The 17,695-nt window shown below is 41.8% G+C and overlaps 1 protein-coding gene across 1 annotated transcript in view; it reads left to right on the forward strand.

The window, feature by feature from the left end:
- The window catches only part of LOC140715818 (uncharacterized), a 108,222-nt gene that overhangs the window by 22,565 nt on the left and 67,962 nt on the right, over window positions 1-17,695 (forward strand). The window contains exons 4-8 of the mRNA XM_073028215.1: window positions 3,727-4,041; window positions 5,781-6,095; window positions 7,728-8,042; window positions 9,253-9,546; window positions 14,656-14,958. Of these exons, the coding sequence (XP_072884316.1) occupies window positions 3,727-4,041; window positions 5,781-6,095; window positions 7,728-8,042; window positions 9,253-9,546; window positions 14,656-14,958 (1,542 nt within the window). The remainder of the gene's footprint in view (window positions 1-3,726; window positions 4,042-5,780; window positions 6,096-7,727; window positions 8,043-9,252; window positions 9,547-14,655; window positions 14,959-17,695) is intronic.

Raw genomic sequence — 17,695 nt, forward strand, 5'->3', positions numbered from 1 at the left:
AGGTGGCAACATTCATTCCTCTTGAAAAGTTAAGATGTACCACAGAAGACAATGGGGGACAGTTTGCGATGACGAATGGGGTTTGAAAAGTTGTTTGCAAACAGCAGTTGTCATAAAACTCCTTTGAAACCTCTCCAGTTTCCACACATCCCTTCTGAGATAAAGGGCCAAAAACTGCTCACAATACTCCGAGAGAGGCCTCTCCCTAGCCTTCTAAATCTCAGCTTTACTTCCTTGCTTTAATACTCTAGTCCTCTTGAAATGAATACTAGCACTGCATTTGCTTTCCTCACCAAGACTTAACCTGCAAATTAGCTTTAGGAAATCCTGCACACGGGTTCTCAAATTCCTCAGATTTCTGTGTTGTGTCTCCATTCAGAAAATAGTGAACGCTTTCATTTCTTCCACCGAAGTGCATTATCATACACTACTCGACACTGTATTGCATCTGCCACTTCTTTGCCTAATCTCCAAATCAGATTAAGTCCTTCTATAGCCTTCCAATTTTCTCAGAATTATCTGTCACTGCACCAATCATAGTATCATCAGCAAACTTTGCAACAATGCCATCAACGCCGTCATCAAAATAATTGACATAAAGCGTAAAAAGAATCAGTCCCAGGACTAACCCCTGTAGAACACCAGTTGGCAGCAGCAGTAGCCAGATAAATGGTCCCTTCATGGCTATTTTGTTAAGTATACATGTACACCTGCTCGCTGATGGAAATATCTAATCAACAAAAGTTTAGAAGTAATCACGTCCAGAATTGTAATTCCATGTCCTGGAATTAAAATTGAGTCGTGGTTAATAGAGACACAAAAAGCTAAATTCTGCCTCACTCCCTCTGCGGGATTCAAGTGGATATTATCTTAGATACTCTTCTTCTATTAATGCCATGGAGCCTTACCATTAACCGAGGGGTCCGTCGGACTTAGTCTGTCTTAGATCATAAGTCCATAAGAGATAATAGAAGACTTTCACCCGTGGGGCAATCGAAACTAATCGAAACTCCACCAATTCAACATAGCTGAGTTATTATCCCTCTGAACTGCAACCCATCTTCTCCCCATAGTCTTTCACGCCAAACATTTGGTTGACGTAAAGGAGTTATTATCTTTGGCATCTTCTGCTGAGGTTCATCCAAAGATGCCCAGGCCCTCAGCATCAGTGAGCTTGAGCAAAGAAAAAAAAAAGAACTAATTAACATAGTGCAGCTAGCATCAACCAAACGACACTGGACAACAATGCAGAACAATTCGTAATGCACAGCAATATTTATATAATTCTCAGTCAAATCTACGCTCGTAAAAATGACTAGAATAGTCTGGAAGTTTCTTAGATCGCGAAATGAGTGTGTTGAGGGGTCATGACCCGACACGTCGAAGGATCACACATTTCCAGAGAACAACCATCAGCAATTCACACGTGTTGCATTGGATTTCCAGCATCTGCAGATTACCCTTTTTTACGAAACAAATATACTTGGCTATGGCCGTACCGTAAGATTTACCAGCTTGAACTGAGAAAATTTTTAAAGCAAACTACAATGGTAGTGAATAAATACCGAAAACTTGGGGTGAGGAGTAATTGAAATTATGTCCACAGGTTGTGGGAATAGTTCAGTGAAGGGGCAGGTGAAGTTGAGTGTTTATACCCTTTGGTTCAAGATCCTCATTGTTCAGAAGTAATAACTGTCCTGAACCTGGTGGTGTGAGTCTTGAGGATCTTATAACTTCAGCAAGAATAGGACTGGACCTGTGAATTGGGGTTGTCTGGCGATGGATGCCGTTTTCCTGCGACAACACGCAGTGTTGATGTGCTCAATAGAGAGAAGGACTTTATTCTTGACGTATTTGTCCCTATACACACGTTTTTGTAGGATTTTCCCTTGAAGGACACCGGAGCCCCTTTCTAGGCCGAAATGCATTTGGTCAGTATACGCTCCACTACGCAACAAATGCAATTTGCTGAAGTTTTAGATTTGTTGCATAGATTGTAGTGGATAGGACAAGATTTGATGCAAGTATACACAATTATGCCGGCTGGCGGCGTAGTGGCATCAGCGCCGGACTTCGGAGCGAAGCCTCTCGAGTTCGAATCCAACAAGCGCCCTTCCACGTTTTCCATACGTGTTGAGCGTCGAGCTAGCAACTCGGCCTTGTAAAAATCAGAGAGCCTGCTAAAAAAAACGCGGTAATGATGGTGTTCCCATTACTCCACTCGGAGTTAAGAGCTTTCTTCTTCTTCTTCTTCTTCTTCTTCTTCTTCTTCTTCTTCTTCTTCTTCTTCTTCTTCTTCTTCTTCTTCTTCTTCTTCTTCTTCTTCTTCTTCTTCTTCTTCTTCTTCTTCTTCTTCTTCTTCTTCTTCTTCTTCTTCTTCTTCTTCTTCTTCTTCTTCTTCTTCTTCTTCTTCTTCTTCTTCATCTTCTCACACAATTATAAGGAGTATAGGTAGGGTAATTGCAAGCAAGCTCTTTTTGCAGGTTGGGTGGGACGACAAATAGAGGTCATGAGTTAAGACTGAACGGTAAAATGTTTAATGGGATCTTTAGGGGAAATATCGTGACTCAGATGGTCTTGAGAGTGTGGATCAACCTGCACACTGAAGTTGTGCATGCGAATTCGACTTCGACGTTTATGAGAAGTTTGGATACGTGCATGGGTGTTTGGGGTGTGGATGGCAATGATCCAGATGTTGTGCTCGCACAGAGGAGAGAGTTTGAATGCTTTGGTAGAGATTAGATGGGAGGAAGGGCCAGCTGTTGTGTTAAGGTTTTCTCTGAGTCTATGATAAAATAATCAGTCGGATAAAACATTACTGAATAAACACTCATGAACAGCAAACTTTACAGATATCGTCATTCCACACACACATCACATCTGGATGATACTCCTGCCCATCCATAATGCTGTGGACGCTATCGGAGTCGTCCCTTATTCTAGCACCTGGGAGGCTACAATCCATACATGAATTACGTTCGTGTTAACAGAATTTTTTCGATCTCTCTGACTATTGAGGCCCCCATTTCAACCTCTCCCAACTCTCGCTCTTTCTCTTCTGCAACACGGACATGCTCAATGCGACCCACCTGGTCCCTGTGGCATTCCCCAGGGAGCTTATATAAAAAATTATTATCCATAATGATATATTTATTATTATGCAGGGTAGTTGCCCTACAGCTGCTCTAAGCTGAATGCCAATTCACTAGCCAGAACCTTCACACTGACAGTCACTCAGGTTTCAGGTTACATCCACCATAGTTGAGGCATCTACCCGGAATCTCGAATGGAATATCTCTTCACTCTCCTGTAGAAACTGAACGTCATACAGCTGCTGGTCCCGATCCATAGGACGATGTTCCAGTCGCTGCATTTTGATGCACCTCACGCACATGTAGTTGCCCGTCGGGTTGCAAGACTCCAACATCAGATATGAATAACACGCAAAGGCACTTTAAACCACAGTAAATTGCCCGGTCAAATTTTACCAGAGCCAGTTCCTCTTCCGTGTCGAAGACTCCTTTCCGCCAACGAATAACAATGACACTCTCACTACTGGCCAATGCCAATAATCACCACTCCAGCAATGGTGGCCCCGCTTGAGCAAACATTCACTTGCTGTGTTATGGTCAGGAACGTGGAAATGATTTCAGCTGTAAGCATCACTATGAAAAATACAGCCACCTCTGCGTCACAAAGTAACTTCTTCTTTGAATGTCATTCCAGAGCCCGAGATAAGACTGGTAGGTGGCAGCAATCGCTGTTCAGGGAGAGTGGAGGTGCAGTACTATTCAGAATGGGGAACGGTTTGCGACGATGGATGGGGAACTGAAGATGCCAAGGTTGTCTGCAGACAGTTGGGCTGCCCCTCTGGCGCAGCAGCGAAACAAAGTGCACACTTCGGGCAAGGCAGCGGGAATATCTGGTTGGATGATGTTGCATGCAATGGAGATGAACCCGCCCTTGGGGAATGTTCCTTCCCAGGGTGGGGTAGTCATAACTGCGGTCACGGAGATGATGCGGGAGTCAGCTGTACAGAAGGTAGGCATAGAACTAAAAACATATGTTTTCCTTCTTCCTCTCTGTTGGGAATAACGAAAATTCTACCTTTTAATAATTAGGCAAGCCACTTGCAGTTGCTGTGAGTAGAACCATGTGAATTTATGTACTGATCCTCACATGATAGCATACAGGGACAAATTTCATCAACCTGTTAGAGCACAATATCCCTTCATACACTACATTCTTTCGCTGGCGTAAGACGTGTGTGCAGTCAATATTGTAGGTGATTCTACTGCACCGCATGCGATGTGAGTTACGATACCATTGACTAGTATATGGACTGCTGTTAGCATGACAACTTGTAACAGTGCTGTGGAGGGAGAGCAGAGGTAAGATATTCACTGACATCTGAATCTGTAGGAGTGATCATGTGTGAGCACACTCTTTTCTTATAACTTACAGGACTTTGAGAACAGTATTGAGACACTTTTTGATTCTGCGTCCCCAATGCACTGATATGAACTCTGCTGACAGCAGTTTGGTTCGATAATCTGCCTGCCCTCCTATCAGTCTGGCTGCCCGCTATCTTTGCTCGTTTATCATTTGCCCATTCCTGAGCCTATTCTCTCCGATTTCTACCCCACTGTAACGTTCGTTTAAACTCTCCCCAATAGTTGGAAGAATCCTGTGGGCGCCAATATTGGTCCCAACCGGCTTCAGCTTTTGTATAGGTCAAACGGCCCCCAGAAAAGATGCCAATGATCCAAGAAGCTAAAGCACTGTCCCTCTGCTCCAAAGTCATAGCTACACATTTATCTGCCAAATCATTCTGTTTCTACCCACACCGACGCGTGCCACTGGCAGCAATGCTCGGTTCTCTCCTTCTCAGCCTTTTGTCTAGCTCTTTATATCCATTCTGCGGAAACTCATTGGACCAATACATCTGCCTGCTCCCGCACACTCTCCAAAATGCTATGGACGCGATCGAAATCGTCCATTACCCTGGCACCTGGGAGGGAAAGGACCAGCCGTGTGTCCTATTCACATCAACTGAATTTTATTCCTGATATGTCTGACTATTGACTGCCTCTTCGCACCCGCATCCGACTCTCACTCTGCTCATTCTGCAACACAGACCCATACTAAATGGGACACACGTGGTCTCCGTGGCATTCCCCTAAGAGTTATCTGGAAAACAGTGTCCAAAATGATATTATTATTATTCAGGGGACTTACCCAGGAGTTGCTTTGAAGGAATGGCTATTTACCATCTATTTCCTTCCAGTGACAGTCAGGCAGTTTTCAGGCTCCTGCACTTTAGTTGATTTTACTTCCCAGAACCTCTGATGGATGATCTCTTCACTGTCCCCTACATGCCGAAGGTCCTTCAGCTGCTGCTCTCGCTCTGTAATACGGTCTTCTAGTAGCTGCAACTGAATGCACTCACCTACATGTAGTTGCCCGTGGGGCTGCATGACTCCAATATCCGATGTGAATAACACGCAAAGACCCTTTAAACTACAGTAAATAGCCCTGTCAAGTTACCAAGAGCAGGTCCTCTTCCGTGTTGAAGTATCCTTTCAGCCAACGCATAACGCACTCTCACTACTGGCCTATGCCACCAATCACCGCTCCAGCAATGGTGGCACCTCTTGAGCAAATATTTACATGCTTGTTATGGTCAGGAACGTGGAATTGAACTCAGGTGTAAGAGACACTCTGAAAAATACAGGCACCTCTGCGTCACAGAGTAATTTCTTCTTTGAATGTCATTCCAGAGCCCGAGATAAGGCTGGTAGCTGGCAGCAATCGTTGTTCGGGGAGAGTGGAGGTGCGGCACAATTCAGAATGGGGAACGGTATGCGACAATGGATGGGGAATTGAAGACGCCAAGGTTGTCTGCAGACAGTTGGGCTGCCCCTCTGGCGCAGCAGCAATAGGGAGTGCACGCTTCGGGGAAGGGAGCGGGAATATCTGGATGGATGATGTTGCATGCAATGGAAATGAACCCGCCCTTGGGGAATGTTCCTTCCGAGGGTGGGGTATTCATAACTGCGGTCACGGAGAGGATGCGGGAGTGAATTGCACAGAAGGTAGGCATAGAACTAAAAACATATTTGTTCCTTCTTTCTCCCTATTGGAAATAACGAAGATTTTATCTGTTAATAATTAGGCCAGCCACTTGCAGTTGCTGTGAGTAAAACGATGTGAATTTATGTACAGATCCACACATGATAGCATACAGGGGCAAATTTCATCGAACGGTTAGAGCACAATATCCCTTCATCCAACTACATTCTCTCGCTGACGTAAGACGTGTGTACAGTAAATATTGTAGGTGATTCTACTGCACCGCTTGCAAAGCGGGTATATGGACTGCTGTTAGCGTGACAACTTGCAACGATCCTATGGAGGGAGAGCAGAACTGTGGTATTCATTGACAACTTTCTCTGTAGGAGCGATAATGTGTGAGCACACTCTATTCTTATACTTTATAGGACTTTGAGAAGAGTATTGAGACGCTTTTTGATTCTGCGTCCCTAATGCACTGATATGTAATCTGCTGGCTGCAGTTTGGTTTGATCATCTGCCTGCACTCCTATCAGTCTGACTGCACGTTATCTTTGCTCGTTTATCATCTGCACTATACTGAGCACATTCTCTCTGGTCTCTGCCCCCCTGCAACATTCATTTAAACTCTCCCCAACAGCTGGTTGTAACCAGTGCGCCTGAATATTGGTCCTGTTCGGCTTCAGCTGCAACTCTTCGGACTTGTATAGGTCAAATGGTCCCCAGAAGATATCCCAATGGTCTATGAAGCTGAAGCACTGACCCCCTACTCCAAATTCTTAGCCACACATTTATCTGCCAAATAATTCTGTTACTACTCACACTGACGCATGCCACTATGCGTGCATGCGATCGGAATTGTTCATTACACTGGCACCTGGAAGAGAAAAGACCACCCGTGTATCCTTTTCACATTAACAGAATTTTATTTTCGATCCGTTTCGCTATTGAGTGCCCCTTCTCATCCGCACCCGACTCTCACTCTTTAGTTTCTGCAACACGGCCCCATACTCAGTGCGACACACGTGGTGTCCGTGGCATTCGCATTAGAGGTTATCTGGAAAACAGTGTCCTAAACGATACAATTACTATTCAGGGAAGTTACCCAAGTCCTGCTTTGAGTTGAATGGCTGTTCACTATTCAGTTCCTTCCAGTGACAGTCAGGCAGTTTTCAGGCTCCTTCACCTTAGTTGATGTTCCTTCCCAGAACCACCGGTGGACAATCTCCTCACTGTCCCCTACATGCTGAAGGTCCTGCAGCTGCTGCTCTCGATCCGTAATACAGTCTTCTTGTTGCTGCAGCTGGATGCACCTCACGCTCATGTAGTTGCTCGTGGGGCAACATGACGCCAACATCCGGCGTGAATAACAAGCAAAGGCCCTTTAAACTACAGTAAATAAGTCTGTCAAGTTACTCAGAGCCAGGTCTTCTTTTGTGTCGAAGACTCCTTTCAGCCAACGCATAACAATGCCACTCTCACGACTGGCCTATACCAACAATCACCGCTCCAGCAATGGTGGCTCCGCTTGAGCAAACATTCACTTGCTGTGTTATGGTCAGGATCGTGAAAATGACTTCAGCTGTAAGCATCACTCTGAAAAATACAGCCACGTCTGCATCACAGAGTAATTTCTTCTTTGAATGTAATTTCAGAGCCTGACATAAGGCTGGTTGGCGGCAGCGGTCGTTGCTCAGGGAGAGTGGAGGTGCGGCACAATTCACAATGGGGAACGGTATGCGACGATGAATGGGGATCTGACGACGCCAAGGTTGTCTGCAGAGAGTTGGGCTGCCCCTCTGGCGCCACAGCAATAGCGAGTGCACACTTCGGGGAAGGCAGCGGGTATATCTGGATGGATGATGTTGCATGTAAGGGAAATGAATCCGCCCTTGAGGAATGTTCCTTCCGAGGGTGGGGTCGTCATAACTGCGGCCACAGAGAGGATGCGGGAGTGAACTGTACAGAAGGTAGGCATAGAACTAAAAACATCTTTATTACTTCTTTCTCTCTATTGGGAATAACGAAGCTTTTATCTTTTAATAATTAGGCCTTCCACTTGCAGCTGCTGTGAGTAAAACGATGTGAATTTATGCACTGATCCACACATGATAGCATATAGGGGTAAAGTTCATCGACCTGTTAGAGCACAATATCCCTTCATTCGACTACATTCTCTCGCTGGCGTAAGAGTGTGTGCAGTAAATATTGTAGGTGATTCTACGACACCGCATACAGTGTGGGTTACGATACTATTGACTGATATATAGACTGCTTTTAGCGTGACAACTTGTGAGTTCCTGTGGAGGGAGAGTAGAACTGTAGTATTCACTGACATCTGTCGCAAAGAACCGGAACTACCGCTCCCCTGCTAAAAATACTCAGCCACGTATTTATCTGCCAAATCATTCTGTTTCTTCCCTCGGTGGCGCCTGTCACAGGCAGTAATCCTAAATACCCTGCGTCTCAGCCTTCCGTCTTGTTCTTTAATTCCTCACTGCTTCCCACCCCATCCAAAATGCTATGGGCACGATCCGAGTAGTCCTTTACGCTGGCAACTTGAGGGAACAGACCACTTGTGTGTCCCTTTCATGTCAATAGGCATTTTCTCGATCCCCCTGACTATTGTGTACTCCATCTCAAACAATCCCAACTCTCCTTCTTTTCCTCCTTTTTTAAAATTTACTATACACTTTGATATTGTTTGCTAGCTTACATTCGTGTTTCATCTTTTCCCTCCGAATGATTATTTTAGTTGCTCTCTAAGGTTTTCCAAACCCCTCCCAATCCTTTATCTTTTTCCTGCTTTTTCATTATGTATGCTTTCCACTTTTACTTTTACATTACAGCATAGACACTCTTTTTTGATTCCTTGCAGTATTTTGTATAGTCAATAACTACTGTCAGATGTCAAGTCTTTCGAAATAGAGGTGGCAAATTTGAACAGAAATGAAACGGTTACCCTTACATGAAGTATAGGTTTTTTTTTTGTTCGCAACAAGTAAAAATCTTGAATTTAGTTAGATACATGGAGACTGAGAATTAATGGTAGAACAATGTGGCACGACGTGATGTTTATAACCATTTATTTTACAGTTGGGAGAGTTAAATCGTGTTATTTCGTATTTACCTTTTAACATTAAGATTGCTGTTAATGTTTCTCGTGATTCTGTGTTTCAGAGCCACCGCCTCAACTGCAAATCTCCATTACTCCGGAATACCCAGTGTATGTGCAAGGTGAATGCATCACTATTGTCTGCACTGCTTCACGCCCTGATACAGATGGTCAGTTTCAGTTGAAAAAAGACTCCGTCACTCTCATCAACAGCACAACAAACCAAAGGCAGTTCACCTATGATATTGGAAACCTAAGCCAGTCCAAAGCAGGCAACTATACGTGCGTCATGATCTCGCAGATCTCCGGTCGCTGGATCCATTCACCTGCCAGCTCTCCTGTGAGCGTACTTGTCACAGGTCAGTTTGAACTACAGAGAATGTAGTATATAGTATAAGGTAAACAAATAGCGGCATTTAAAATCATAGTGATGTGAAAAGAAGGGCAAGGTAGTATGATACCCATAACGAATCATTGTGTTTAAGGAGTTTTACATTCTCCCTATGCCGGCATTGGTTCCCTCCGGGCGCTCCAGTTTCATCTGCAGTCCAAAATCAAACCCGTTGGTAGGTTAACTGGTTATTTCAAATTGTCCCGTGATTAGGCTGAGATTAAATCGGGAGATGCTGGGCGGTGTGGCTCCAAATACCAGTAAGGCCTATTCCTAGCTATATGTCAGTAAACAAAAAAAAAACTAATTAACTGATAGATAGATAGATAGATAGATAGATAGATAGATAGATAGATAGATAGATAGATAGATAGATAGATAGATAGATAGATAGATAGATAGATAGATAGATAAATAGATAGATAGATAGATAGATAGACAGACAGCTATATGGATGGGTAGATAGATAGATGAATGAATAGATAGATAAAACTCTTGGCCCCGTTCGGTGGAAAACGGTAACATTTTACAGCCTTTGTACACTTCCTCACTTCTTCCAACACGATATGAAAGCATCAGTGTGATACCCACTTACGGTAGAAAAGCAGAATAGTCGATGATGTTTGCGTGAAACTTTCCGGTCTGTTAGTAAAGGAAGACATCCGTTTCAGATAGAATGTGAGAGATTGAATGTTAGAGATGGAAAGCCTCGTAGCTACCAGGACTGTGTTACCAAAGTTAAAAGCGGGTTTTAAGAAGCTTTTCGATAGAAACAAGTCTATAAGATAGTTGTGCAACAAGCAGGAACCGGACAATTACTATAAACACGCATCAAGAGGCACAGCAGCACTTGCTGAATTGTCTTAACAGTGCCGTACCCTTCTACGTTCTTGCTGTACAACTTCTGAAGCACTTAATCTAAAATTCCATCTTGCAAACTGATTTTACTTTTCCAAACCGAAAATTACCCATAGATACATTCTTATTTTTAAACATTGGTAGAAAGTCCCTTAAAAGCTTCAGTTAATATTTCAGTTGTGTATAGAATTTAGCGTCCTCCTGTTACTACGTCCCCATTGGCATTCTGTACATATGGGACGACAGACCCTTAGTTATATTATTTTTATCTGAAGCAACTAAACTTATAAATTTGTTGATATGCATGTTAGTTGTGAATCAGTTGCAAAACAGTTGAGCGTGATGCTATGTTCATCAACACTTATTTTACAATTGTAAGAGTTCAAATACGCTATAATATGTTTAGCGTTTATGTAAACCTCGATTCACATAAAATGTATATTGTAACATTTTAATTTAATATCTTCCACGTCAACCACAAACCTGATTGGCAGGGTTCCCAGTGCATGTGCCATGGAAATCCATCACTATCAGCTGCAAGTGCCCTCGTACACTTGGTTAGTTTCAGTCGCTGTCATTAACAGCAGAGTTTACCAAAGGGAGTTCACCTTTTATATCCGGCCACGTGAAAGTCCAATACAGGCAACTACATGTGTGTCATGATGTCGCAGGCCTCCGGTTGAGGGATACATTCCCCTTCCAGCTCTCCTGAAGCGCACTTGTCGCAGGTCATTCAGACGTATCAGAATTCTATTATTTAGCCTGAGATCAACAAATTAGCATGTTTTCTATTACCGGGAAGTAAAATGATGGTTCTACGATATCTGCAACACATCTACCTGTTCATTGGAGAGATGCTAATATGTTTTCCTTCACGCACTTAACCGTAAAGCCAATACAATAAGGAAATAGGCAACACGAGTGAATCTGCAGACGCTGGAAATAAATAAAAACACAAAATGCTGGCAGAACTCAGCAGGCCAGACACCATCTATGGGAGGAGGTACTAGCATTTTGTGTTTTTGCAATAAGGAAATAGCAGCCTGACTATAGATGAAGCTATTATATGATGAAGAGCGAGTGAAAATATCGGGAATCGTTCCACACTATTAATGTAGGAATACAGCTATTTCACGTAGAATACAGGAGAAGGGACGTTAGAGAATGAAAATTGCGGTTTGTACCTGAAATTGGTTAGCAGATGTAGTAGTGGATTTTAAGATACCCTTTGAAGGATACATGACTATGGAGGACATTAGCCATGTTGGAGGAAAACATTCAGAATTAAGTGACATCTGCAACTGCATGACTTCAGGTACGAATCGCTTTCCCAGCTCTGTGCCCCTCTATCTTTGAGATGGATAAACTCCGATGTTCAGTCGAGAATTCTATCTTTCTTCCAATATTATGACATGTGGACATTTGTGGGTATTGGGTTTCAAGCAAAAGCATTTAGCAATTCAGTACAAAAAGGTGTATTGTTGGCGCCTATTTTTAATTCGTTAAAATAATTAATGAATAAAAACATAAAGAACAGCACGACCCAATAATATCTAGTAGTAAAATACAAGGGTCGGCACAGTAGCGTACCGGATAGTATGGGGAGTCCTTATGTTCTTTCTGTGAATGTGTGTGTTTCTTTTCGGCGATTCGGTTTTATCGGACATTCCAAACCAGTACCCGAGTACAACAGTCGCCAACGACGCTTTTCACGGTATGATTCCTTACACTCTACTCTTGCCAAGTGAATGTTTTATATATATATATGTTTATCTTTGCTCCTTATGGTGAAACATGAGATGGAAATTGCACGAGGAATGAGGCAGTTCAAGAATGAATGACACCCTAAATTGTCAAACACGATTGAGACATGACATTTCAATTAAATAATTGCTCATTCATTTCAACTTCCAATTATACGTAATAAATCTGTCCAACTTGCTTTTTATGACAACAAATTAATTCCAACGATTAGCCTGCTGAAGTTTATTCAGGTAACTACAAATTCACGCTAGTTATGTCACTCTTAATGTAGACAGGTTATTTCAAGATCCTTGAGACCAGATGATGAGAGTAACTGTTACTGTCACACTGTCGCTGATGACTTCTGGAAATGAATCTGCATGTCATATCGTTTTAACCTTCCATCTCCTCGTAAAATCGCCAGGAGTCCTCATCATTTAGTCTATGTGGTTGGTGAGGCAGTCAATACTACCTGCACAGTTGGACGACCCGGAGAATTTGGGCCTGCTTCAAATAACGGAAGACTCCGTCTCTGTCCTCAACAGCACTGAATACCAACCAGTCGTCACCTATTTCACGAGAGAACTGAATGACAACATAACAGGAAGCTATGCATGCGTCTTGCTGATACAAGTCACCGGTCGATGGATACGCTACCCTGACAACCAGGCTATTCACGTAATTGCCACTGGTCAGAGAGAAAATTCATGCATATGCAGTAGCCGATGGTATTAGAATAGCGTAGGCCAAAAAATCTTCATAGCACAATTTAGTATTATACGACTAAAAGTCGATCAACTTTAGTTAATAGAATTTTGCAAATTTCCTTCAATTAAATGTTATCCTTGTTTATTTGTCACAGACCCTTCACCTCAGCCATAAGTTTTTACGGCTCCCGTCTACACAGTTTATATTAATGAAGAATCCGTCACCATTATCTGCGCAACTAACACGCCATGGCTCTTCTGGACAGTTTTAGTTATTGAAGGATCCCATACCAATCATGAACAGTATCAGTGATCCACATTATTTGGCCCATCGAATTAGCAACCTGAATTCCAACAGTGAAGGAAGCTACACCTGTTCCCTTCTGACTCAGGTCTCAGGTCGATCGCTGTGTTCCTCCGCAAGCTAATCTCTTCAAATAATGATCACAGTTCAGCTGGGTATTACTGTTCTGTAGTAGATTCTCAGCTGTACCTTCATGTAATATCCTAGATACAGTAAGACTTGCATTGTCCCTGATTGTTAGATTTTCCTGAAACCACCTTCATCAGCATCATCGCCCACTGAAAATTTGATGTTGCACCGAAGGGGACCATAATGTACCAAAAACGCTTTGAGGAAAATGCGAGGGTCGGAAATGAAACATACATTTTAAAGCTGGAGATGACTGCCCCCTCAACTTAGCGAGTGCAGGAGAGAGAAAAAATCCTGCCGAACCAAAACCTGTAACAACTGAATCCAATGCGCCCTAACAAGATTTTTATAAAGCTGCGATATAATGGGTAAATAAAAACAGGAGGAACACACAGAAATTGAGGAAAATACCAACAGGCGTAGTCTACAAGGTCCTGATACACTTAAAAGACTTGAATACTGCCAGGCTTCTTGTATGCTTGCCTTAAACCTGCTTCCACATTCAGCTCCCAAAGCGTTCAGATCTCCGAGTTTTCAATCATGCATCTATGATCAGCTTATAATATTTAACGATCAAGCCACTACCAGCTACGTATGCTGAGATTTGCAAAGGTTATTTGCCTGCGAGACAACAGTTCTCCTGGCCTGTCAATGTTAAATGCAAAGTCCCTTTTATTCCTTTGCATTCCATTGAAAACAGATTCAAATCTCTAAACCTCTGGAATTGGCCTGGTAACTCTCTCGGTAACTCTGTTCAATTATCTATTTACTTACAACTGCTTATGAATGGATTATATATCACCAGGTTTAGAATGATGTTACCCAAATACCATATGTCTCCTTTAATGGCGTAGGTAAGTGTAATGGGCACTACTCTGAACGGATATAACGACCTACAGACCTCACGATCAGCCCTCTTTACAACTCATCTTTTCACTATTTTTTTTCTACACACTTTCCTTTCTGTGCGATGTCTCTTTCTTGTGTTCATTGTTTTTGCTGCATACGTCTTTAGAAAATGAATCTGAGTATAATACACTAATATTGACGTACTTTTAAGTAAACTTACATTCACCTTGAACTTTCACCTTCAGTGCGCTGTACAGTGTTCTCCATATGGCGCCGTACACATCATGCATAAGAGCAAAGCGAAAGTGATTTTTCGTCAACTCCTCAACAACAACAAAAAAGCTGTTTGTTCAAGAGGTAATCGAACATACAGTCTAAACTTATGTTTCGACTAATTACTTAATACAGCAGCAGCTGAGGGAGAATACTCCTTTCGCATATTTGAATGGGCACTCATGAAAAATCTGCTGCAAATTTTTCGTTTCAGATCCTCCCTCTGGTCCCAAAATCTACAAGAGTCCTGATCATTCGGTCTATGTGCCAGGGGAAACAGTAAATATAACGTGCGTTGCAGAACATCCCGTTGAAATTGGGCTGCTTCAGTTAACGAAAGACACCGCCCTGCTCATCAACAGCAGTGAACACCAAGAACACCGACGAGATGTCACTTATATCATGAAAAATGTGAGCAAAAACATGGCCGGCGTCTACGCCTGCATTCTGCTGACCCAAATATCTGGTCGATGGATAAGTTCCCCTTACAGCCAACGTGTTCGTGTTATAATCACAGGTTAGTGTCTCGGTTATACACTTTTATGCACTGATTGGTAGTATTAGAACATTGATCAAAATATAATACAACACCAGGGACAGAGTTCCACCGGACTTGGTCAGTTAGTTAGCAAATACTCAACTAAACTAACTCCTGTTACGTATTCAGGCAACAATAATTATAGATGAGTTAGACGAAGGGTTTTTATAACAAATAACACGTTTATTAAACACTGATAACAACCCCCCTTCAAAAGTAAACAAACCCAAACAATGATCCGAGCTCAGCTGCTCAAACAGTCCTTAATAGCGTTGCAGTCCCAAACAGTCTTTAAAGCGGTATTGAAAAAAACTCAGTTTTTTTAAAACGATATGCCGACAGTTCAAAAGCTCACGGTACTTTTAAAAGGAGAGACTTTTTAAAGCGAGGTAAATTCTCTTCCACGTCGATGTCCTTCGATTCCCAGCGTCGAACTCCCACGTCGAATTTTATTAAATATAACAACTTAAAGTGACTGACCTTCCTTCCACAATATTCTCAATCTCCCGCTTTTTCCAGCGGAGACTATCATGAGAATAGTAAACGAAATCCTTCGGAATGAGGATCACACAAGGTCGAAGTCAATCCATCGAAAATCGATTTTTCTCGATCTCCATTTTCCAAACTTCACTCTCCCTTAGCAAAGAAACCGTTGGCTCTGACCTTTTAAACTTTAGGCATTATATAAAACTTCATTTTTAACTAAACTGCGTCATCACATTAAATCACACAGTGATATGAAGTCATCTTGGCAAATCCTGCCACGAACTGCCCCACCTGACAGGGTGGGTCTTCCTTTTATACCCTGTAGAAAAAACCTGTCACATGACCTCTACTGGCGGGAAAATGACATCACTCCACCATTACCTCATGTCCAGTATAACTTCAACCCCAGTCACGTGACAAGGGTACCACTGTCACGTGTCACGGGTACGTAACACCTCCCTCCAAAAAAAAACATTTTTGGTCTGTCAAGAACAAAAATTTTTAACAATTACTTACAAAAAAAAACAAATGTATAAATTATATAACATACACAATATACAATACAGTAGGAGTGTTACAATAAAAAAAAACCACTCCAAAAAAAAACATTGTACATTCAACATCGAGATAGACAATCAGCAACCACATTATCTTTACCTTTAATATGAGTTATCACAATATTGTACTCTTGTAACATCAAACTCCAATTTAATAATCTTCTGTTTTTGTTTTTCATCTTACTCAGAAAAACTAACGGATTATGATCAGTGTAAACAATAAGTGGTTTTTGAGTTGTACCAACATATACCTCAAAATATTCCAAAGCTAAAACAAGAGATAACAATTCTTTCTCTATTGTTGAATAGTTTCTTTGATGCTTATTAAATTTCTTAGAAAAGTATGCTACCGGATGATCAACCTCATCACCTTCATTCCTTTGCATCAATACTGCTCCCGCAGCTTCATCACTAGCATCCACAGCTAATGAAAAAGGTTTTTCAAAGTCAGGTGCCTTAAGCACAGGTTGTTCACATATCATTGTTTTCAATTTTTCAAATGCTTCCTGACAAAACACTGTCCACACAAACTTTACATTCTTCTGCAGAAGATTAGTTAATGGAAGGCCAACATTAGCAAAATTCTTACAAAATTTTCGATAATATCCTACCATTCCCAAAAACCTTCTGAGAGTTTTTTCCCCCGTCGGAGTGGGAATCTCTAAAATTGCCTGAACTTTTGCCTGAACAGGAGCTACCTTACCTTGACCCACAACATAACCAAGGTAAGTCACAGTAGCATGTCCAAATTCACTCTTGGCTAAATTAATAGTCAAGTTAGCTTTTGAAAGCTTTTCAAACAATTTCTCCACCGCAATTATGTGTGCTTCCCAAGTATCATTTCCTGTCACAAAATCATCAATATAAGCATCAGTATCTTTCAAACCCTGAATCACAGAATTAACCATCCTCTGAAAAGTACCTGGGGCATTCTTCATCCCAAATGGAAGAACATTATACTCATATAACCCAGATGGAGTTACAAATGCAGAAATCTCTCTACCTCTGTCCGTTAATGGAACACACCAATACCCTTTCAATAAATCAATCTTTGTAAGGAACTTTGCTTTCCCAACTTTATCCACACAATCATCTACTCTAGGAATTGGATATGCATCTGTTTTCGTTACAGCATTCACCTTCCTATAGTCTGTACAAAACCTAATACTACCATCAGGTTTTGGCACCATAACACATGGCGAACTCCAATTCGAGTTAGAATGTCTAATAATATCATTCTCTAACATGTATTCAATTTCTTTCTCAGCAAGTTCACATTTTTCCATGTTCATTCTATATGGATGTTGTTTAATAGGTTTGGCATCTCCAACATCTACATCATGTGAAGCTATAGTAGTCCTTCTCGGAACATCTGGAAACAAATCCTTATACTTAAAAATCAATTCCTTCATCTGTTGTTTCTGCTCTAGCTGTAAATGTGCTAATTTCTCATCCATATTTTCCAAAATAGTTGAATTAGGTAACCTAACAGAAACAATGATAGATTTAGAATGAAAGTCAGATGAATCATCTATCATGTTCCCAGTTAAATCCAACTCATTCTCACTAACCACAACAGTCACAGTATCAGATTGTTTCTCAAAATATGGTTTAATCATATTTATGTGGCAAAGTTGTGTTGACCTTCTACGATCTGGAGTTTTTATTACGTA

This window comes from Hemitrygon akajei, chromosome 24, assembly GCF_048418815.1.
Source record: "Hemitrygon akajei chromosome 24, sHemAka1.3, whole genome shotgun sequence".
Lineage (NCBI taxonomy): Eukaryota > Metazoa > Chordata > Chondrichthyes > Myliobatiformes > Dasyatidae > Hemitrygon > Hemitrygon akajei.